The 23,934-nt window shown below is 40.0% G+C and overlaps 1 protein-coding gene and 1 pseudogene across 1 annotated transcript in view; one reads left to right on the forward strand and one right to left on the reverse strand.

The window, feature by feature from the left end:
• CNGA1 (cyclic nucleotide gated channel subunit alpha 1) overlaps positions 1-17,253 on the forward strand; it is a 32,461-nt gene extending 15,208 nt beyond the window's left edge. Inside the window, exons 4-8 of the mRNA XM_075543584.1 lie at positions 5,531-5,569; positions 6,192-6,290; positions 11,262-11,369; positions 14,539-14,645; positions 15,839-17,253. Coding sequence (XP_075399699.1) covers positions 5,531-5,569; positions 6,192-6,290; positions 11,262-11,369; positions 14,539-14,645; positions 15,839-17,253 — 1,768 coding nt within the window. The remainder of the gene's footprint in view (positions 1-5,530; positions 5,570-6,191; positions 6,291-11,261; positions 11,370-14,538; positions 14,646-15,838) is intronic.
• Positions 1-23,934, reverse strand: part of LOC142442907 (mediator of RNA polymerase II transcription subunit 14 pseudogene) — an 82,701-nt pseudogene that overhangs the window by 15,023 nt on the left and 43,744 nt on the right.

Below are 23,934 nucleotides of genomic sequence, written 5' to 3' on the forward strand. Positions count from 1 at the left end.
GCATGCGATATTAAAAGTCCAAGGACAAAATATTGAAAGATATGGGAAACATGAAAAGAATATGGAAAGAACACGCAGAGTTGCAGTACCAAAAGAGCCACTTAACATCCCACCATTTCAAGAAATGATCACATGATCAAGATCCATTTGAAGAAGAAGTCCAAGCTGCACTGAAGGCATTAGCAAAAAACTTGTACCAGGAGTTAATGGAACACCAATGGACATGTTCCAACAGATGATGAAGCACTGGAGGTGCGCACTCGTCTCTGCTAGGAAATTCTGAAGACAGCTACCTAGCAAACCAACTGGAAGACATCTATATTTGCCTGCATTCAAAAGAAAAATGCACATATTCCAACAGTGTGGAATTATTGAATAATCAATCTAATTAATCTTTTTAAAAAACATTTTATTAGGGGCTCATACAACTCTTATCACAATCCATACATATACATACATCAATTGTACAAAGCACATCTGTACATTCTTTGCTCTAATCATTTTCAAAGTATTTGCTCTCTACTTAAGCCCTTTGCATCAGGTCCTCTTTCCCCCCCCCTTCCTCCCCGCTCCCCCCTCCCTCATGAGCCCTTGATAATTTATAGATGATTATTTTGTCATATCTTGCCCTACCCGGCGTCTCCCTTCACCCCCTTCTCTGTTGTCCATCCCCCAGGGAGGAGGTCACATGTGGATCCTTGTAATCAGTTCCCCCTTTCCAAACCACTCACCCTCTACTCTCCCAGTATCGCCCCTCACCCCCTGGTTCTGAAGGTATCAACCACCCTGGATTCCCTGTGCCTCCAGCTCCCATATGCACCAGTGTACAATCTCTGCCCTATCCAGACTTGCAAGGTAGAATTTGGATCATGGTAGCTGGGACGGAGGAAGCCTCCAGGATCTGGGGGGGGAAGCTGTATTCTTCATCGGTGCTACATCGCACCCTGACTGACTCATCTCCTCCCCTAGGCCCTCTGTGAGGGGGACTCCAGTGGCCGACAAATGGGCTTTGGGTCTCCACTCTGCACTTCCCCCTTCATTCACTATGGTAAGATTTTTTTTTTGATGATGATGCCTTATCCACGATCCTTTTGGCACCACATGATCGCACACAATCTAATTAATCTTATCTGCAAGTAAAATTTTTCCGAAGATTATTCAACAACTTCAGCAATAGATCAACAAGGAGCTATCAGAAACTCAAGCCAGATTCAGAAGAGGCCATGTGGCACGAGGGAAATCATTGTTGATGTCAGATCGTTCTTGGCTGAAAACTGAAAATACCCCAAAATATTTGCTTCTATTTTATTGACTATATAAAGGCATTAAACTGTGTGGATCATAAAAAATATGGACACCATTCAAAAGAATAGGAAGTCCAGAGTACTTCATTTTGCTCATTCAGAATCTGTACAAGGAGCAAGCGGCAGTTGTTCAATCGGAACAAAGGAATACTGCGTGGTTTGAAATCAAGAAAGGTGTGGGTCAGGGTTGTGTTCTTTCACTCTATTTATTCAATCTGTCTCTTGAGCAAATAATCCTAGAAGCTGGACTAGATAAAGAAGAACATGGCAGAAGGCTAAGTATAGGAAGCCTCACGAACGATCTACTATTGAATTAGCTGAGAGTGAAGAGGACATGAAGCACTTGCTAACGAAGAACAAGGATTGCAGCCTTCAGCGTGGATTACAATTAATGCAAATAAAAGCAAAATCATGATAAATAGAATAGATTGATGTCAAAGATTTCATTTTGCTTGGATCCACACTTTTGGAAGTAGAAGCCAAGTAATCAAAAGATATCCTGCACTGGACAAACTTGCTGCACAAGACCTTTTTAAAATATTGACTAACAAGGATGTCACTTTGTGGACTAAGATGCGCTGGATGCCATGGCACTTTCAATTGCCTGCAGAGCATGAGCAATCTTGATGGAGAATAAGGAAGGCCACAGAAGAAGTGATGCACCTGGATGACGGTGTCGGTGAAGACTGTTGAAGGTACCATGGACTGCCAAAAGAACGAGCAAACCTGTCTGGGAAGAAGTTCATTAAAAAGCCATGAAATCTCCCAATCACAGACTTCTGATTAGGGGGCGCACTTGCCACCCCATCTGAACTGGTTGGGCATTACTCACAAGGGTCACACACTGAATGTCTAAAGGCTAAACTGGTATGGGGGCTGGGCGGGGGGGGGGGGGTGGGAAACACTAGAGCACTCCATCCTTGACTATAGAAATGGCAATGGGGACGTTTAGAATGCTCCCCTTTAGGACATGAATGCTGAGGACTACAAGGGTAGATGAGTTGTTACATAGGCAAGACCTGGGATATGCAGCTCTGGAATAAAGGGGAATTGGACTGATGGACTGTAACAGGTCTTTTTCTCTACTTAACAGAGAGATATACATCTGCACTATGTCAGGATCTCTGTTAATGTTGTGACTATCTGTATGTTGACGTATAAATTCATTTTGATGTTTATCTATACAAGACAGGCAGGGAGGTGAATGGGGAGCCAACAATGATGGGTACAGGGGAACAGTAAGTATTCTAAAATTGATGGCGAGGAGGGTATAGCTTTTCTGGTCGTGGTTAATCAATCAAATTGTATCTGAGAGGAATTACTGAGAGGTGAATGACAGGTAAACATAGCAGTGGGGTAGGAAGAAAGAAAATAGAAAAAATATATACATATAAATAAACATGTGTATTTGCTTATGCATGTATATATCTATATATTCAAAATGCAACATGGACGCAGATGAACTTTGGGCTTCTACTTAAATCTTACCTCAATCCAAGAACAGTTTGTCCTAACAATGCAGCATTATATGATACCCATTTTTCTGACACAATCACTGAAGACAAAATGGGTGCATAAGAAAATGTGGTGAAGAAAGCTGATGGTGCCCAGCTATTAAAAATATAGCTAAACAAGCGGCCATCTAACAGGGAAGCAACAAAGTCCACGTGGAAGAAGCACACTAGCCTGTGATGATGAGGTGTCCACAGGAAGAGGTAACAGAAGTTCAAAAACAAGCAATCAAATTGATGTGAAGGGGTGTGGATAAAGTGGAGACCCCAAACCCATCTGTAAGATAATTGGACAGCCCTCTCAGAAGGGCCACATGGAAGGGATGAAAAATCCAGGGTGTGGTTTAGCACTGATGAACAACATAGCTATCCTCTAGTTCTTTAATACTCTCTCCCCTTACTATTATGGCTTCTATTTGTTTTACCTCATTAATCATGTTCAATTTGTATATTTTATTTGTCTATTTAAGATATTTTGGTACATGAGATAACCCTTCAGAAACAGTAACAGGAGTTACTGGAGTTAAATTGGGTATGGAAAGGGGAGTGGACTAGGGAGCTGATAGCACTGGTGACTGTAAAATCCCACTTGATGGGGAAAAAAATAATAATAAGGGTTCCTGGGGAGTAGGAAAGGGGGAGGGAGGTGACAAAGGGGAGCTGATTCAAGTTCAAGAACAAAGAAAATGTTTTGAAACTGATTGTGATAGCAATTGTACAATAGCACTTGGTGTGATTGAACTATGGAATGTTATGATATCTGTAAGAGCTCCTAATAAAGTAATTAAAAACTAAAAAAAAAAAGAATGCTTCTTAAAGGAAAGTATGGCGAGACTTTGTCTCGTGTACTGTTAAGACACATTATCAGGGGAAATCAGTGCCTAGAGAAACCCTCAAGCTTGGTAGAAGGGCAGCGAGAAAGAGGAAGCCCCTTGGGGAGATGGACTGGCATAGTGGCTGCAAGAACGACTTCAGACATAATTACTGTGAGGTTGGCAGCAGACCGGGCAGTGTTTCATTCTGTTGTACATAGTGTTGTCAAAACCGACGGGTACCTAATAACCAAAAAAAACCCAAGCTTCTCTTGATATTTTTCATGTTTTTAAAAAGATAAACATGAATGATATCAAGAAGCTTACATTTTCAAAATCTGCTTGATTTTTGCCGACCTTACACTTAGAAAGCATACGCTTTTGTAGGAATCATCTCTTAAATTTTCCTGCTTTGATTTATTTGTTTACCTCCATTTTCTTCAGTTTCCACATTCACTAAGACTGGTTTTTTTTTACTTGTTTAATTATATGCATCTATTTTTAGTACAAATTTCCATTAGGATTGTAAATTTCCGGATTCTCGGCCTTAAGAAAGGCCTTTGCATGAAAGGTTGAAAAGTATCTACAAATAGGGCAAGAAAACCCAGAAGTAAATGCATCTACTCACATGAAACTGATGTTTGACAGAGGCCCAAGAATCATTAAATGGGAACGAGACAAACACTGGTGGTGGCAAAATTGGATCTCTACCTGCATAAGCATGAACCAGGGCCCATAACCTGTCCCATGTCCCATACCCCAAAATAAACTCAAGATGGATCAGAGACCTAAATGTAAATCCAAAGCCATAAGGACCATCAGTGAGAAAACTGGGACAAAATTAAGGGCCTTATTACAGGACATACACATATACATACAAATATAGTAACGAAGCATACATAGTAGAAGATAAACTACATGACTGGGACTAACTAAAAATAAGACACTCATGCTGTCAGAAGACTTCACCAAGAGTAAAAAGAGAGCTCCTGGGCTGGGTAAAAATCATTAACAATGACACGATAGACAACTAATTACTAAAATCTACATAATTCAGCAACATCTTAATAAGAACAAAAATAGTCCAATTAAAAAGTGGGCAAAAGACATGTCATGAAAAATGATACTGAGATGGCTAACAAACACATGAAAATAAGCACAAGGTCACCAGCCTCCAGTGAATCCCCTCTGACCATTGACCAAAGCTATGAATCTTCGGTGGTGTAGTGGTTTTGCATTGAGTGGTTTAACCACGAAGTCTGTCTTTCTAAATCACTAGCCGTTCCTCCAGAGTAGATGCTTTCTACTCCCAGAAAGAGTTTAGTCTTGGAAACCCACAAGGGCAGTTCCACCCCATTCTATAGGGTTGCTATCAGTTGGAATCAATTCAAGGGCACTGAGAGTGAGTGACTGATGAATAGTTTTGCTATCAGAGTGCACTAGAAAGTGGATCAGGGCAGCTGTAATTAGGTTAAATTTAACACCTTATCATTTGTTCTCCCTTTTGACCCATTTTAAATTTATTCTAGTTTTTAGTATTTTGTGCTTTCTTTTTTAATGGGGTTCTTCTTTCTTTTATTTTGTTATTGTTCTTGGGCTTGTTCTGCTTTTATGGCATATTTTTCTTTATATGAAATCTAAGATAGGTAAATCTATAGAGACAGAAACTAGATTAATAGTTTCTTGGGGTTGTAGCGAGGGACTTCGGGGGAAATGGGGAGCTAGTAATAATGAGTACAAGAAAGAAGAAAATGTTCTAAAATTGATTGTGGTGTTAATTGCACAATTCTTAAATATATTTAATCGTATGCTATGTGAATTATATGGCAATAAAACTGCTTAAAATTTTTAAATGGTGGGCAAACTGTATTTTGATTAAATAACAGAAATATTTATTTTTTAGGGAGCCAAGAGAAAAAAAGAAGAAGAAAGAAAAGAAAAAGTAAGAGTTTGGATGGATTCCTATTATTTTTTCCCAGTATTTATTAATACTAAAAAATTGTGAATTTGGTTAAGATTTACAGAGTAGACTCACTCACTCACTCACTCAGTTTCACACTCACTGTTCACTCCCTTCCTCACTATCTCATTCATTGGCTGCCTCATTCACTCACTCAGTTTCATTCACTCACTCAAGCACTCACTCTAAAAAAAAAAAAAAGATTTACAGAGTAAATCAGCTTTGTATTCAACAATTATATACATTTTGTTTCATGTCATTGGCTGCGGGCGTCAAAATATAACATCACACATCTGGCTTCTGTTTCCTTCTCGTTGCTTTTACTTCTCAAACTCTTCTTTCCTTCTGAACTTTGCTCACGGGTAAAGGCTTCCTTTTTGATTTGCATTGTTGGTTGTTCTGAAGTGTGTACTTCACTCGTGTTATTCCCGTGTGTATTGGGGTCATTGACACTGAGGTTAATGTGGCGTTTCAGTGCTTTCAACTAATTGCTTCCATGTGTCTTTGATTCTCAGCCTTCAGTCAAGCCAAGAAGAGACCAGTAGTTAAGAGTTTTTTTAATTAAAAAAACTTTAAATACTAATTTAACAACTCACTTTTCTAGCAAATCAGATGGTAAAAATGAAAATAAAAAGGTACCAGAGAAGAAAAAGAAGAAAGAGAAAGAAAAGAAAGTGGACAAAAGCAAAGATAAGAAAGAAGAGTAAGTATTTTAATGACTTTGAAATTAGGGCTGAATTTGTGATTGATGGTTTTTATTAATGCAAATAAATGGCTATCAAATGGAATATATAAATAGATATCAAATCAGTTCCCTAAAATCACTAGTAGTGTATTACTTTTGGATGCTTGTGTGGCATGGTAAAGTAAGAGTTGGATTTCTAGTTACAAGGTGGGCAGTTCAAACCCAGAAGCTACTCCTTGGTGGAAGATGAGGATATTTGCTCTCATTAAGATTTACCACAGTGGAATCTTAACACAGGGTAGTTATGAATAAGAAGCACTTCAGTATAGAATACAACTCAGTGTAAAGAAAACCCAAATCCTCACAACTGGACCAACACATAACATCATGATAAATGGAGAGAAGATGGAAGTTAACAAAAATTTCATCTTGCTGGGGTCCACAATCAATGCTTGAAACAATAGGCAAGAAATCAAACGACATATTGCATTGGAAAACCTGGCACATAGGACCTCTTTAAAGTGTTTAAAAGAAGATGCAACTTTAAGGATTAAAGCATGCTTTACCCATGTCAGGGTTTTTTAATCGCCTCTTGTGCATGGGAAAGTTAGACACTGAATTAAGATGACTTAGGAAGAATTGATAAACTTGAATGGTGATATTGGTGAATACAACGGAAAGTGCCAATAGATTGCCTGAAGAACAAATACGTCTGTTTTGGAAGAAGTATATCCAGGATGTTCCTTAGGCGCAAGGATGGTGGTCTAATGTACTTCGGACATTTTACCTTGGAAAAAGACATACTTGATAGAGTGGAAGGACAATGGAAATGAGGAAGATCCTCAGTAAGAGAGATGGATGAACATGGTGGCTGGAACAATGGGCTCATAATAACAATTTTGAGGATGATGCAGGAAATCGCAAGGTTTTGTTCTGTTGTACATAAGGTCACTATGAGTCATAACTCACTTGATGGCACCCAATAACAATAAGAACAACAACATGAGTAAGAATTGACTGGATGTGAGGCCATGTGGGAAGAACCAGCTGTAAACATCTCTTAATAATGGGAACATGAAATATATTAAAAATGAATCTAGGAACATTGGAAGTCATCAAAATAAAATGGAACCCAGACAGATTAGCAGGCTAAGCATTATAATATAACAAAACTCAAAAGAACTACTATTGGCCAATTTGAATTTGACAATCACATGGCCTACTATGACACAGTGTGCTCAAACATAGGTGTGATTGTGAAGATGACACAGAACCATTTTGTATTTTAATATTAAAATACTGAAAAAAAATCTGTTGTACATAAGATTGCTATGAGTTGACATCTAACAACAACTACGCTAAAATAAAAACTTAAAAAAGGAATGGAGTACCATTCTCCTTCAAAAAGACTATTACAAGATATGTCCTGTGGCATAATTCTGTCAGTGACAGGAAAATATCTATATGACTACAAGAAACATACTATTTCTATGATTCAAATATGATGGGCTGAACACTTATACCAAAGACCAAAAAATGAAAGATTTTCACCAACTTCTGTAGTCTGAAATTGAATAAACATGCAATGAAGATATATAAATAATTATTGGTGATTGGATGCAAAAGTTGGAAACAAGAATAGTTGGAAAAATACCACCTTGGTAATAGAAATGACTATGCACACGGCCCTTTCTAGATGTAATACACAGAAGTCTGTGGTGGAGGTAATGGAGAATGCTCGTAAAATCTTTCAGAACAAACCCAAGAACTAATTGGAATAAACCATCAATTGCTTATAAAAGGAGGTACCCAAAAACTGGAATTTTTTTCTTTCCCAAAGCTATGTCTTTAAATTAAACACACACACACACACACACACACACACACACACACACACATTTTATCACCTTCAAAGTACTCTCCATTACACTTAATTTTTGTCAAATCTGTGATTCCATTCTTGGAAACTACTTTCAAACTCATGTGTTTGGATGGCTGGCAGGACCTCCCTCGTTTTTTTTCTTTACCTCTTCTACGTTATCAAATAGCTCTCCTTTCATGTTCCTCTGAATTAGCAGAAACAAAAACAAGTCACACGGAGCGAGGTCAGAGTAAAGTGCATGGGGAAAGAGAGCTTTGCTGTTTTTTGCCAAAAGCTGGAGCACTGATATGGCCGCATAAGCAGGTGCATTGTCATAGTGACAAAAACAGTTACCCGCCTGCCAGAAATACAGGCCGTTTTTGTCGTACACTGTTCCGCTATCTTTTCAGACCCTCTAAACAGAAAGCTTGATTAATAGTCTCACCTGGTAGTACTAAAGCCAAATGCACTATGAAGTCAACATTTTTGTTCATTTGGGAAGTTGACAGACATCCAGAATGAGGTTTGTCATCTATTGACATCTCGCTTTTTTAAAAATGTGAAAACCACGCATCCACTTGAGTTTTTCCCATAGTGCTGTCCTTGTAAGCTTTGTTCAACATCACAACAGTTTCTGCGGCATTTTTCCCAAGCAGGAAACAAAATTTCACAGCTGCATGCAGTTCTCTTAAATCAGCCTTCACAAAGAACCAGGTTCAAACGAAACTGCTTTCATGAGATAATTCTCTGTGACCAGAGAGAATCTTCCCAGGCGACCTCACTGGGTGCATAAACGCAAAAGGGAGTTGCTAAATGCTCTCCTAGCAGGGAAAGTACATACCATGAAATCACAATTCCAGTTTTTTTGGGGGGTACCTCCTCTTATGTATGTTCAAGTTGAGGCTCCCCAAATTTTTAAACAAGTCTATGAGCGTAAAAATTACAAACTTGAGTATATCCTACCAGGACCAAGAGGCCAGCTCCACAAGAGGCTTGATGCCTTGAGCTCTATGACTAAAGACTGATGCCATCCAGGACATCCTACCCGAGGAAAGCAACAGTTCACCAATAGAAGGGACAGCAGAACATGTCACATTGAATATCGCAGAGTAGCTAAAGCAAATGGAAGAAGTAAGCATAAAACAGATGAACAAAATATTTCAAAGGGCAGTTCAAGACAACATATTATAATAAAATGTGTAAATACCTACAGCTAGTAAACTAAAAAAGCATTTTCAGCATTTTGCAAGTTGAAAAAACCAAGTAAAAATTGAAACCTCAAGTGAAAATATTCATTCAAGGATTCTGTGGCAACATATTACATGGCCCAGGAAGCATCCAGAGAACACGAAAGAAATGAACAGTCATTACACAAAAAAGAACTAGCTGACATTCAACAATGTCAGTAGGCGGCATATGATCTAGAAGTGACGGTACTGGAGGAAGAAGTCCAACCTGCACTGAAGGCATTGCTGAGAAACCAAGCTCTAAGAATTACTCATTCCAACTGAGGTGTCGCAATAAGGAAATGCAACTCTGGAAACACTCACTTGACTATGCCAAGAAATTTAGAAGACAGCTCCTGGCCAACTGACTGGAAGTGATCCTTAATTGTGCTCATTTCAAAGAGAGGTGGTCTAACAATGCAAAAACTATTGAATATAATTAATATCACATGCAAGTAAGGCTTTGTTGAAAATACTTCAAAATCAGTTGCAGCAGTCTATTATCAGGGAACTGCCAGGAACTCCAGGTAGACTTAGAAGAGGATGTGGAATGAGGGATATCCTTGCTGATGTCAGATAGATCTAGACTGAATGCAGAGAGTACTAAAAGATGTCTACCTGCATTTTATCTGTGTGAGTCAAAACAATTTATGGATAACACTGTGAAATGGGAATTCCAGAACACTTACCTGGGCGTTTGCAGTACCTGTGTATAGATCAAGAGGAAGACATTTGAACAAAAAAGATATTGTATGGTTTAAAATCAGGAAAAATATGCTTTAGGGTTCAGTCTGTACGTACTACATAATCAATCTGTATGCTGATTGATTGATTGCTGCTTGAGAAGCTATTAAGAAGAACCCAGCACTGGGATTGGAGGAAGCTTCATGAACAACCAGATGACACAACCTTGCTTGTTGAAAGTGAAGTACTTACTGATGATATAGAAGACTTCAACTGTCCGTATTGTTTACACATAAATTTATTAGTTTAAAAATTCTTTACAACTGGGCCAATAAACATTATGATAAATGGAGAAAATATTGAAGCTGTCAAGGATTTCATCTTACTGGGATCCAAAAACAACATCAATGGGAGCAACAGCTAAGAAATCAATGCCAGCCTGTGGTCTTTTCCATGGCCTCCTATGCATGCAGAAGCTGGGCAAGGAATAAGGAAGCCAAAGAAAACTCTCCATCACTGAACCACAGTGCTGGAAAATTATACTGGATATACCATAGACTGCCAGAAAAAATGACTAAGTCTATTTTGGCAGAAGTACAGATAAAATGCTACTTAAGGAAAATAGTGGTGAGATGTTTTTTGGACATGTTATCAGGATGGACCATTCCCTGGAGAAAGTAGAATCTGGTAAAGAAGAGAGCTGATGAAAAATAGGAAGATCCTCAAAAAGATGAATTGATGTAGCTGCTGCAACAATGGGTTTTGCAACACAGTAAAAGACAGTAACGATTATGAGAATGCTTCAGGACTCCGCAGGGCCCTGGAGTAGAGTCACCGTGAATCAGAACCAACCTGATAGCCCCTACTCACAGCAACAAAGCCAAGTGGAACTTAGCAATGCTGCTCTGAGCAAGAAAGAAGGACTTTCTGACCCCACAGGGTTTTACACACTTGGAAACGCACAGGGGCAGCTCTACTCTGTTCCCAGGGGTGCTATGAGTCAGACTTGACTCAATGGCATTACGTTTAGTTTTTGGCTTTTATTTACAAATCAGTTGATTATGGGTAGTGTTTATACTAAGCTTTATCTTCTCACTATGGACCAAACATCTCCAACTTACCTCTTTTATTGGTTTTCAGTCGTCAGCACAACTCTATTATGTGAAACAAGAGTGTTCCCATGTCTTGGTAATCTCTTTTATTTCGACTTGCTGCTAGGGAGAAGAAAGAAGTCATGGTCATCGATCCCGCAGGAAATGTATACTACAACTGGTTGTTTTGCATCGCGATGCCTGTTATGTACAACTGGACGATGATTATTGCAAGGTTTTTAAGTATTTCTTTAAATTTCATTTGTTTTGTTTTTGCTATTATGTAACGATCTGGGTTTTGTGAATTTTTACCTCACTTCCACTTTCCTGGTTAACTGACTAAGCAAGGTGATTTAGCACTCTTCGGAATACCTTCCTTTCCCCCCACTATTGATAATGGAGAGGTTCTATGATCCGCAATGAACTTTTCCTGCAATCAGGAGTATTTGCTTCAGTTCCTAACATACTTTTATCTCCATTACTGAGATGAAACTTTTGGTTACTTGATAATTTTCATTAGAACTTTGGGAGAATTCCCCCACCCCCCCGGCCTTTAAGAAAAATGTTGTTTGCCAGCATGGAGTAGGAAACCAGTAGAGAGGTCTGAGGGGTCGGCCGTAATCCCAACTACTACATGGACACCTTCCCCTTCCCCCAGAAGAATTTCAAAGGATGGCATTGAATCTGCAGCTCCGGGAGAGGGACATATCTGATAGGAGTACACAGGAGCAGATGAAGGGAAAGGAGGAGAGAGTGGAGCTCATCCTGGCCCACCAGGCCTTAAGGACAATGTTCCCTATTAGAGCAGTCAATCCACAGAAAGGACCACATGGCTGGTCCCACTATGAGACATGATGTTCCTCACTGATCCATAGCCCTACAGGGGGCAACACCGGAGACACAGTGTGGGAATTGCGCCTGATCTGATCCTGCCACACGGAGGGCAAACACTAAGGGGGTGCAACAGAACAGCAAGGGAATGGAGCAGCGAGGTCCCCAGGGAATTCTGAAAGGGGACTTTGGGGCCAGGGCTTGGCGCCCCAACAGACTGGACCAGAAAACACTCCTAAAGGCTAACAAACAGTCCTTGAACTAACTACAAGCTTTTATTTCTTGTGTTTTTCTGTCCTTGGTTTGTTGTTGTATATTGTTGCTTGGTTTTGCTGTCTTGTTTTTGTGCATGTTATTATCTCCGCAGGTCTGTCTAAATAAGATAGGCTGGATGAACAATCTGGAGGTGAAAACAATGGAACTGACAGTTCTGGGGGGACATGGGAGAGGGGGATGTTGGGGGAAAGGTAGTGGTGTTAACAAACCCAAGGACAAGGGAACAACAAGTGATCCAAATCGGTGGTGAGGAGGGTGTAGGAGGCCTGGTAGGGAGGTGATCTAATGTAACCAAGAGGAGTTACTTAAACCCAAATGAAGACTGAGCATGATAGTGGGACAGGAGGGAAGTCAAAGGAAATAGAGGAAGGAGCTAGGAGGCAAAGGGCATTTATAGAGGTCTAAATAAAGGCATGTACATATGCAAATATATTTATATGAGGATAGGGAAATAGATCTATGTGCATATATTTATAGGTTTAGTATTAAGGTAGCAGAAGGACATTGGGCCTCCACTCAAGTACTCCCTCAATGTAAGAATACTTTCTTCTGTTAAACTGGTATTCTATGATGCTCACGTTCCTGACACAACCGCTGAAGACAAAGTGAGTGAATAATCAAATGTGGTGAAGAAAGCTGATGGTACCTGGCTATCAAAAGATATAGCATCTGGGGTCTTAAAGGCTTGAAGGTGGTAAACAAGTGGTAATCTAGCTCAGTAGAAACAAAGCCCACATGGAAGAAGCCCACCAGCCTGTGAGATCACGAGGTGCCAAAGGGATCAGTTATCAGGCATCAAAGAACAAAAAAATCTTATCATTGTGTGCTCACCTCCATGATACAATTGCTAAAGACAAATGGGTGCCTAAGAGAATATGGGGAAGAAAACTGATGGTGCCCGGCTTATCAAAAGATATAGCATCTGGGGTATTAAAGGCCTGAAGGTAAACAAGCGGACATCTAGCTCAGAAAAAACAAAGCCCTCATGGAAGAAGCTCACCAGCCTGTGCAATCACGAGGTGTCAAAGGGATCAGGTATCAGGCATCATTAGAACAAAAAATCCTATCATTGTGAATGAGAGGGGGGAGTGTGTAGTGGAGACCCAAAGCCCATTTGTAGGTCACTAGACATCCCCTTACAGAAGGGTCTCGGGGAGGAGAAGAGCCAGTCAAATTGAGATGTAGCAATGATGAAACATACACCTTTCCTCTAGTTCCTAAATGCTTTCTCCTCCCCCTCTATCATCATCCCAATTGTACCTTACAAATCTGGCTAGACCAGAGGATGTACACTGGTACAGATAGGAACTGGAAACACAGGGAATCCAAGGGCGGATGATCCCTTCAGGACCAGTGGGGTGAGTGGCGATACTGGGAGGGTAGAGGGAGGGTGTGTTGGAAAGGGAGAACCTATTACAAGGATCTACATGTGACCTCCCTTCCCTGGGGGACGGACAACAGAAAAGTGGGTGAAGTGAGACATTGGACAGGGCAAGATATGACAAAGTAATAATTTATAAATTATCAAGGGTTCATGAGGGAAGTGGGAGCTGGGAACGAGGGGAGAAAATGAGGAGCTGATGCCAGGGGCTTAGGTGGAGGGCAAATAGCTCGAGAATGATGAGGGCAATGAATGTACAAATGTGTTTTACACTATTGATATATGTATGAATTGTGATAAGAGTTGTATGGGCCTCCTAATAAAACGATTAAAAAAAAAGAATAATGTTGCCCGTAATAAAAAAAAAGGGTGAAGGATCTAGGTTGTCAGAAAGCAAGACATGGCTCCCAAATTCACTCCATGAGTCTCTGTCTTGCCCAGAGTACATATCTCAGCCATCTAAGACCCAGTGCTATTTCCTGAAACATCTTGGCTACAGTCTATAGGACTCTGGTGAACAATATGGTTCAGCAAAAACATTTTTACTTCAGCTTGAGAGCTTTCTTATTTATGGTTTCACAATATAAACTTGTAAGATAAAGAATTTTGCAATTTAGACGTGTGAGAAAACTAAGTCACACACCTTGGGAAAGAGCCAGGAAGGCCATGGTTGATTAAATGAACTATGGGATGCTTGCAAATCTTTATGGAAGCTGACAGTCTTGTCTTTTGGCTGTGGAGCAATTGGTGGGTTTGAATGGCCGACCTTGTGGTTAGCAACCTAATGCCTAACCCACAGCACCAGCAGGGCTCCTGCTTGGGTGTTGGTGTGAGAGAGCCTCTCAGTTCTAGCATGCTACATTTGTCATCATGATAATAATGACACAGTTTACATAGATAAGTTTTTCTTTTACAGAGCATGTTTTGATGAACTTCAGTCCGATTATCTATTATATTGGTTCATTTTTGACTACTTGGCAGATGGAATCTATGCTATGGATATGTTTGTGCGAACAAGAACAGGTAAAACATATTTGGCTTTGCATATTTAAAAAGTGAATGTTTTGATTTCTATTGGAAATCTCCTGGATCAAGTGTTCTTTGAAATAAACTCACAAAATCGGTTTTAAAGGAGAAGACACGGTTGAAATCAACAGTAAAATATACCCACCCTGAGGCTTAGGCCAGAATCACTTAGCACAATGTTACTAGACCACCTTATGAATATGGATCGGGGGCTTTCTCCCATTATCCTGTTCACGGGCTTTATGCCAGGCAAGGGGACTAGAGATTATCAATATATTCCCTCAGCTCTCTGGGAAAAGCGTCTTTGAGACCTAAAGGGAGATACCTTGAGGAGGAAAGGGGAACAGGTCATTACACCCTGTAGTCACAACTAGAAATTTTCTAAATGAATGATGTAGTTAATAATTGGGCATTATTAATCAAGTATAGCATCTGATAGCTTTCTAATGAAATAATCTTGTTAATCAGGCTAAACCCAAACCCACACTCATTACCATCAAGTAAATTCCATCTTATAGGAAGCCTGTAGAACAGGGTAAAACTATCCCTGTGGGTTTCCGCGACTGTAACATTTGATGAGAGTGGAAAGCTTCAGCTTTCTCCCGCGGAGTGGCTGGTGGTTTCACCCTGCTGAGCCTGTGCTCAGCAGTCCAACAGGTGACAACCCCTGCCACCAGGGTGTCCTTTGTTGAGGTAAGAATGGTTGCTTTCACCCTTCCCTCTAACTAAAAGAGAATCATTATGTAAAAGACAGATACTGTCGAAATACCAGCAAGCAGGAGCAATGCTTCCTTTCCAGTGTCCTGCTAGCAGCGCTATTTGTCGAAAGGTCCATGGTTCTGGACCACCTTCCTGCCTGGCAATTTGTAGAGTATAGCTTTGGAAACCCCACAGGGCAGTTCTACTTTGTCCTGCAGGGTCACCGTGTTCGTTTCTCACTACCAGCAAGTGGGTTCCCACCAGAGCTTTAGGACTCAGTCTCTATCGCACACAACTGCTCAAGTTTCACTTTATTTCTGCAATACAATTTCACCCACAGTGATGTGTTGATTGGGACTCATAACTTATTATACTGTTAAAGGCTTCTTTGTTCAAAAAATTTCATGGAGAATTGCTTTTTTGAAATATCACAATGACCTAAAAGGAGAAGCATTAAACAAATCTTCCCCCACCCCCTCTCCCCTTTTTAGGTTACTTGGAACAAGGACTGCTGGTGAGGGAAGAGACTAAACTTCTAAAGAAATATAAATCTGATTTGCAATTTAAACTTGATGTCTTATCCATGGTACCAACTGATCTGCTATTTTTTAAGCTGGGGTGGAGCTACCCCGAAATTAGATTAAACAGACTGCTAAGGATCTCTCGTATGTTTGAGTTCTTCCAGAGAACAGAAACAAGAACAAACTACCCTAACATCTTCAGGATTTCTAACCTTGTTATGTATATCGTCATCATCATCCATTGGAATGCTTGTGTGTACTACTCTATTTCCAAAGCAATTGGATTCGGAAGTGACACATGGGTCTATCCTGATGTTAATGACCCTGAGTTTGGCCGTTTGGCAAGAAAATATGTATACAGCCTCTACTGGTCTACACTGACTTTGACCACCATTGGCGAAACACCACCTCCTGTGAGAGATTCTGAGTACATCTTTGTGGTGATTGATTTTCTCATTGGAGTGTTAATTTTTGCCACCATTGTTGGTAACATAGGTTCTATGATTTCCAACATGAATGCAGCTAGAGCAGAATTCCAAGCAAGAATTGATGCTATAAAGCAATATATGCATTTTCGAAATGTAAGCAAAGACATGGAAAAGAGAGTTATCAAATGGTTTGACTATTTGTGGACCAACAAAAAAACAGTGGATGAGAAGGAAGTCTTGAAGTATCTACCTGATAAACTGAGGGCAGAGATCGCCATCAACGTTCACTTAGACACACTGAAAAAGGTGCGCATTTTTGCTGACTGTGAAGCTGGCCTCCTAGTAGAGTTGGTCCTGAAATTACAACCTCAAGTCTATAGTCCTGGAGATTACATTTGCAAGAAAGGAGATATTGGACGGGAGATGTACATCATCAAGGAAGGCAAGCTTGCTGTGGTGGCAGATGATGGGATTACTCAATTTGTGGTACTGAGTGATGGCAGCTACTTTGGTGAGATCAGCATTCTTAACATTAAAGGCAGCAAAGCTGGAAATAGAAGAACAGCCAATATTAAAAGTATTGGATATTCAGATCTCTTTTGTCTCTCAAAAGATGATCTCATGGAAGCGCTGACTGAGTACCCAGATGCCAAGACTATGCTAGAAGAGAAAGGGAAGCAAATCTTAATGAAAGATGGCCTGTTGGATTTAAGTATTGCAAATGCTGGGGGAGATCCCAAAGATTTCGAAGAGAAGGTCACCAGAATGGAGGGTTCAGTTGACCTTCTGCAAACAAGGTTCGCCCGGATCCTGGCTGAGTATGAGTCTATGCAAGGGAAACTGAAGCAGAGACTAACCAAGGTTGAGAAATTTCTGAAACCAATTACTGATATAGAATTTTCAACCATTGAAGAGTCTGGAATGGAAAGTGGACCCACAGATGATGCCCACTACTAAAAAATTAGTTATTTACAAGGTCATTCCTCATGTGATTACAATACATTGTACTAGGACAAAGAAGGAGTCTCACCTGGAGGATTTTCCCACAAGGAATATATGCTTTGATGTAGACACACAACTCACACATTCCTATGTGAGGTACTGTGAGTAAAGAACTACTATATCTTGAAATTTTTCATAAGGGATAATGTGCAAAGGTATAAACTGATTAACTGGCTAGCATTGCTAAATTCCGAATGTTTCCATATATGTTCCCATTTATGTAATAATCTTCATTAAAGTGAACAAGTATCCCTCACTTTCAGGCACTTGTACTGTCAGGAGTAAATTAAGTTCTAAGTATCTTGAAATTACCATGTACTTCATGTTGGTATACTATTAAAAAAAAAGAATCACCGATAAAACATACAACTTTCTCTAGTTCTTTAATGCTCCCCCCCCCCTTACTATCATGATCCCAATTCTACCTTACAAATCAGGCTGGACCAGAGGATGTAAACTGGTACAGATCAGAGCTGGAACACAGGGAATCCAGGACAGAGGAATCCCTCAGGTCCAATAATGAGAATAGAGATACCAGGAGGGGAATGGGAAGGTGGGGTAGAAAGGAGGAGCCGATCTCAATGATCTACATATAACGCCCTCCCTAGGGGACAACAGAAAAGTGGGTGAACGGAGACATCGGACAGTGTAAGACATGACAAAATAATAATAAATTATCAAGGATTCATGGGGGAGAGAAGGGAAAAAATGAGGACCTGATACCAAGGGCTCAAGTAGAAAGAAAATGTTTTGCAAATGATGATGGCAACAAATATACAAAGGTGCTTGACACAATGGATGTGTGGATTGTGATGAGTTGTACGAGCCCCTAATAAAATGGTGAAAAAAAAGTTAAAAAAAGAAGAAAAAAAAAGAATTAGAATTCAACAACGTGAAATCAGTTCTAAAACTATAATGAATGTTATTTATTTGATCATTTTAATATGGAAGTGTAGGATTTTGTAGAGCTTCAGGGTCATGTTAAGGATATTAATCATTTTGGACTGTAGGATTTAGGAAAGGTGGGAGAAAGGAACTTTTCATTGATAAAAATACGATAAATCAAGATTTCACTTTGTAAATATATATAAACAGAATATGTAACATTGAAGATCGTAAAATATGGCAAGAATCATTTGTATAATTTTTTAAATGCTGTGACTTCTAAGGCCTAAAGAAAGATAATATGAGGGGGCTTTACAAAGTTCATAGAAAAATGGAATTGAGAGATAATGGAATTCTTCAATGAACTTTTTAAAGCCCTTTCGTACTTCTGAAAGAATAACAGGGACAATGTAGTGGTTGAATAAATGACCTGAAAGTTCTGTGGCCCATCACTAGTGTCACCAGGGAGCTCCTAGAAATACAAAATCTAAGGTTCATTTCCGCCCTATGGTATTAGATTCTACATTTTAATAAGATCTCAGGTGAGTCATATACATTAAAGGTGGAAAAGCACTTATTCTGGAGAACCAGAAAATGGTGCATATGAGCATGGCTTTAGTCAGGAAAAAGAAACTATGTGACATATGTCTAGTTATGGAATATTCTTGAGATGTATATAAAATGCTTAGTTCTTGTCTTAAACTGAGTTCACTAGAAAAGGAAAACCAGTAAAAATTGTAAATGTATATTTAAAGAAATTTCTATTAAGAAAATGGATTATAACAGTTATAATCTAGGTAGGGCCGAAGTCTGCATCAGATGTTAAGCTGGAGACCTCTCCTCTACGGGGAGATGATGAATTCAAGATTGACAGGAATACTCCTAATGAATGAATCCAAGATTAGCAGATCATACTTGTGGTCGTACAGGTGAGTGGATCTTGGAAAGCAGGTCAGATGGCAGGCAAACTGACAATTTCTATAACTGGTAGGCAATATGACAAACTTTTGGCTCAACTCCAAAGAACTAGAGGTTGGTGAACCAGAGTCAGGATCCAGACCCCACAAATAACAAACAGGAGTTTCCGCAGCATCTACTGCTTTTGGAAGAAGGCCTTATACCAAGGAAACTTGCTTTTAATCCATTGTGTCAAGGCTGTGATCTGAGTAAGGGTGCTGCACCTCACCCTAATCCTCCTGCAAAGATTGGCTATGATTACATTGTTAGCTCAGGCTATGGGGCTTACTAGGTGTTAACTGCCAAGCCACTGAGAATCTGGGCCCATCCAAGTTGACACAAAATCTAGCCATCACAATTGTGAAGGCATATATATATATAATCTTTCTTAACACAGATCACGGAGATTGGTATGAGATTGCTTTCTCTGCCTGTGGTGATATGAATTAACACTGCTTCTGGTTAATTTGACATTTCTGATATTTATGCAAGGCTCAATCAGTGTATGTCAAGGGTATAATTTACTAAAATAATATCTATTGAGACTATACTATCTTTTTGCAGTCCTGGTGCTTCCTTTCTATATTTTACTCAATATCATTTGGCAAGCAATTCTTCTCTATAGAGGAAGTATAAAATGTAATGAGTGTGAGGGTCATGTGTGATAGGGTCTCTGACACCAGTCGTCATTTCCACAGCACTCTCAGTTTCTCTGGTGGGTTCAAGAATTTCTTTCAGTGGTCATACAGACATTTCATACCATGCTTCCAGTTATCTGGTTTATTAGGAAAGTGACAGTTTATCAATTCAGCTCAGGATACAGTTTTTAATTAGGACAGCTTCTCAGTCTCTTTAAAGACTCTTGGCCCTTCAGGCTGACCCAGCCACTACCTGGCTTGAGCAATTGTTACATAGCTTTTTAGATCCACAGGTAAGTGCCCAAAGGCAACCACTCTGCTAGCAGTCCTCCTGCCTAAGGTGTCCCTTTTCTGACTCCATGGATTGAGATGCAACATCTCCTGCCTGTCTCCTGGTTCAGCTGCCACCTTTTCTCTGCTGCAGCTTCTCACTGTGACTTGCTGTCTTCTGGTGCCACAGCTTGCTCTCTCTCCTGTGTCTATGAGGTTCACAGTGCAAAAATCCCTTGTCCAAAAGATGTGCTCCACTCCAAGTCTTCCTTGCTCAGCTGCTTCTCTCTCTTTGTAAAATAAAAGGCGTGACTCTAATAAGGCCATGCCTTCAGTAAAGTGGGAAAAGTGCTGACTTGAACAAGGATGCTAAGCGTGGTGACTTGAGTTATACCCTTTAATAAGGCAGTGACTCAAGATACAGCCCTCTCTAATCCTGCCTCATTAATATAATAGACAACTCCAAAATGGGATCACAGCCAGAGGTTTCGAGGCTAGGGATTACAACACATCACAAAGTGTGGGCTAATACATAAGAACATATAATGAAGGGCAACTGCACAATGGTGGGAGTTATGGCTTAGCCATGACACCCATTTTGAGAGACCGTTCATGTCATTGCACCTTTAGTTGCAGCCAACCATTGGTGGGAGTCACACTCAGGCTATGGGTCGAAGGATCATAGTTAAATAACTCACAGCACAGCAGTGCCCAAGCAGGAGCTCATCGTCTCACAACCCAGAGGCCAGCAGTGGGCCAGCTTTGGCGGCCAAACTCTAGAAGCCTTGGGTGGTACAAATGGCTCACATGTCGGCTACTAATGAAGAGTTTAGAGGTCCAAGTCCATGCAGAAGCTGCCCAGGAAAAAAGGCCTGCCTGGTGGTCTACTTGTCAAATATCACCCAAATAAAACGCTACTGAACAGAGTTCTACTCTGACCTTTAATGAGGTCATCATGAGTTGAATCGACATGATGAAAATTAATATTTGAACTCTAATTGGCTGTCCAGAATTAACATCAGAATATAGCAAGGCAAAGCTCTTCCGATGATACAAATAGTTTTCAAAGAGCAGCTAATCTAAAGGTTGAGAACTTTTACCTGCTCAGTCACTCTGCAGAAGAATCTATAAAGATTACAGTCAAGAAAACCTTATGGAGCAGTTAGTTTTCCAACTCACAGCGTTGCCACGGGTTGGAATCAACTCAATGGCAATGGGCTGCATTAAGCTTTTAGGGTCTTAGTATGAAGATGGAAGAAATCTAGGCCTGGTGTCTGAAGATATTGAGTATCTGCAGTAAAGAGGAGTTGAGAGTGAGAATTCTGGGACTTGAACTTACAGGACAGTGAGGGAAGTAGAAACCTCATCTCCCAATGTTGTTGATATGTCTGATGAATGTTCACTCCTCTCCAGAAACCTTAGTATACTATAACTTGTTTTAAATTCCAAATTTTCCAGTGTACAATAATAATCTCAAAGGATGTAATAAAGTTTGGCACCATTAGGTGGCAATGCTGGCTTACAATGGTAATCAGTGACAGGCTACATTAAAATCAATGCATGATGTTGTATTTTTTATTTTTTTAACCTTAAACATAGAAGGTCAGATTCAATCATGTATGATATCCAGATTCAATTTAAATTCTTCTGCCCGAGTAATATGTCACAATGGTGATAAAATTATAGCTTACTTTAAGCTTTCATTTTCACCCAACCTTGGCAAGTTGACTAAACACTTGAAATGATGAGTTGTGAAGGGGCGTACGAAGCAATTAGCCTGTCCTGTTGGCCAAAACACACACACCTACATCTCATTCCGGAGCCAGTCCCACAAAACTTACACTAAATTGTGCAGTCAGGCCAGGAGTTTATAAAATAAATAATGTTCTAGTTGTAAAATATACCAAACTTCAAAATACAGTCATTAATATGCATATTGCCAGGGAATTTATAAAATTATCAATTTCAAACTGTCATTTGTTTCCACTTCTAGTATTTCGTGAGCAGAGTAACAAACTTAGAGTCATTTCTCCTAGTCACCTTCTAATTATAACACATTGAAAGGCATAAACTGTCTAAAGAAAAATAATTCAAGTAAAGTGGTTATTATAAACAAAATGAGAAGAAAACCACAATAGCAGTAATGAAAAACAAGGTACATGAGGTTTTGATCTTCACATGCAAAGACAGTAAGAGAACTACAGATTTCAAACAGCACATGCGAACGTTTACTTGCATTTACATTGTGGTGCTAGCAAAGAATATTAAAATTACCATGGACTGCTAACAGGAAAAACATAGCCATCTTGGAAGAAGTATGGTCAGAAGGTTCCTTAGAGTCAAGGATGGAGAGACTTTGTCTTACATACTTTGGACATGTTGCCAGGAGAGACCAGGCCTTGGAAAAGGGTATCACGTTTGGTAGAGGGGCAGTGAAAAGAGGAAGGCCCTCAATGAGATGGACTGCCACTGTAACTGAAACAAAGGGGTCACACAGAGGAATAATTGTGACTACAGGACAGGATTAGGGTGCTTCACTCTGTGTGCATGGGGCCGCTATGGGTCAGAACCACCTCAATGGCATCTAACATTAACCACAATGCATACGCACTAATAGACTAAAATATATAAACTATAGAAAAGTAAATCTTTTGTTCACACATTTTAAAGGTTATTAAGTAAGTTTCCTCATAGCAAATCAAATGGATCTATTGAAAATACCATGGGCTGCCAGGAAAAGGGCTAAATATGTCCTGGAAAAAGTGTAAGCAGAATGCCCCATAGAATTCAGGATGATAAGACTTTGTCTCATGTACTTTGGGCCTGTTATCAGGAGAGAACAGTCCCTGGAAAAAGATATCATGCTCCGTAAAGTAAAAGGTCAGTGAAAAAGGAAAAAACTCAAGAAGGTAGATTGACACCGTAGCTGCAACAAGGTCCTCAAACATATAATTAATTTTGAGGCTGGCACAGGAACAGGTAATAATTCATTCTGTTGTACATAGGGTTGCTGAGTTGGAACCAATCTGAAGGCACCTAACAACAATAACATCTGTTTCTTTGTAGCTTTTCTCCATTTGTTCATATTTTCCAGTTTTCTTATAATTATTGACAACTAGGAGACTTCAGGATTCCTGGTGGTGCAGTGGTTAAACACTTAGCTGCTAAGTTTGAATCCACTATCCATTCAGCAGACAAAGATATGGAGGTCTGCTTTTATAAAGATGATCACCCTTTCCAAATATAATAGGATAGCTTTATTCTGTCCTGTAGTCATTATGCGTCAGAATCCACTCTACGGCAGTAGGCCTTTCACTGACTTTATATCTACCTTTACCTCGACAAAAATGATAGAGGATTGTAAGATCTGAACTTTTAAATTTTGTTTTATGTTATTTTTCTTAATTTTTATAGTTGGGTTATAGCATATCTAGCTCTGTTGACACTGACTTCAGCAACTTAAATTCCAAAGTTACATGTATCTGTTTCTTAAAAAAAAAATTAAAAAATTGGAAGATGGCGACGGAGTGACATATACCAGAGGGACTCTGCAGAATCCAGCCCAGGAGAGTTGCTTAGAGGGAAATTCAACACTGCTGGAACACAGGAGGAGCATCATAAAGATAAGTAGGCACAGACCCATGGGGTTTTAAGGGGCTGGGGGCTTTTGGCTTACCTCAGTGGAGGCCGGCTGGGACTTTGACCTTGGCCCCGCCACTGTCTGCCACTGTCTCTGCCGCCTTGGTCTCAATACAGCCACAGTCCCCCCCCCCCCCCCCCACCTCCCCGCCTGCCTCAGGGCAGGGACAGGATCCTTGCAGCTCCACCCACAGGAATCAAGGTTCAGCTACATTGTTGCTTCTGTTTACATCTCTGCTCTCTGTTC

Source organism: Tenrec ecaudatus, chromosome 3 (assembly GCF_050624435.1).
Source record: "Tenrec ecaudatus isolate mTenEca1 chromosome 3, mTenEca1.hap1, whole genome shotgun sequence".
NCBI classification, from domain to species: Eukaryota; Metazoa; Chordata; class Mammalia; order Afrosoricida; family Tenrecidae; genus Tenrec; species Tenrec ecaudatus.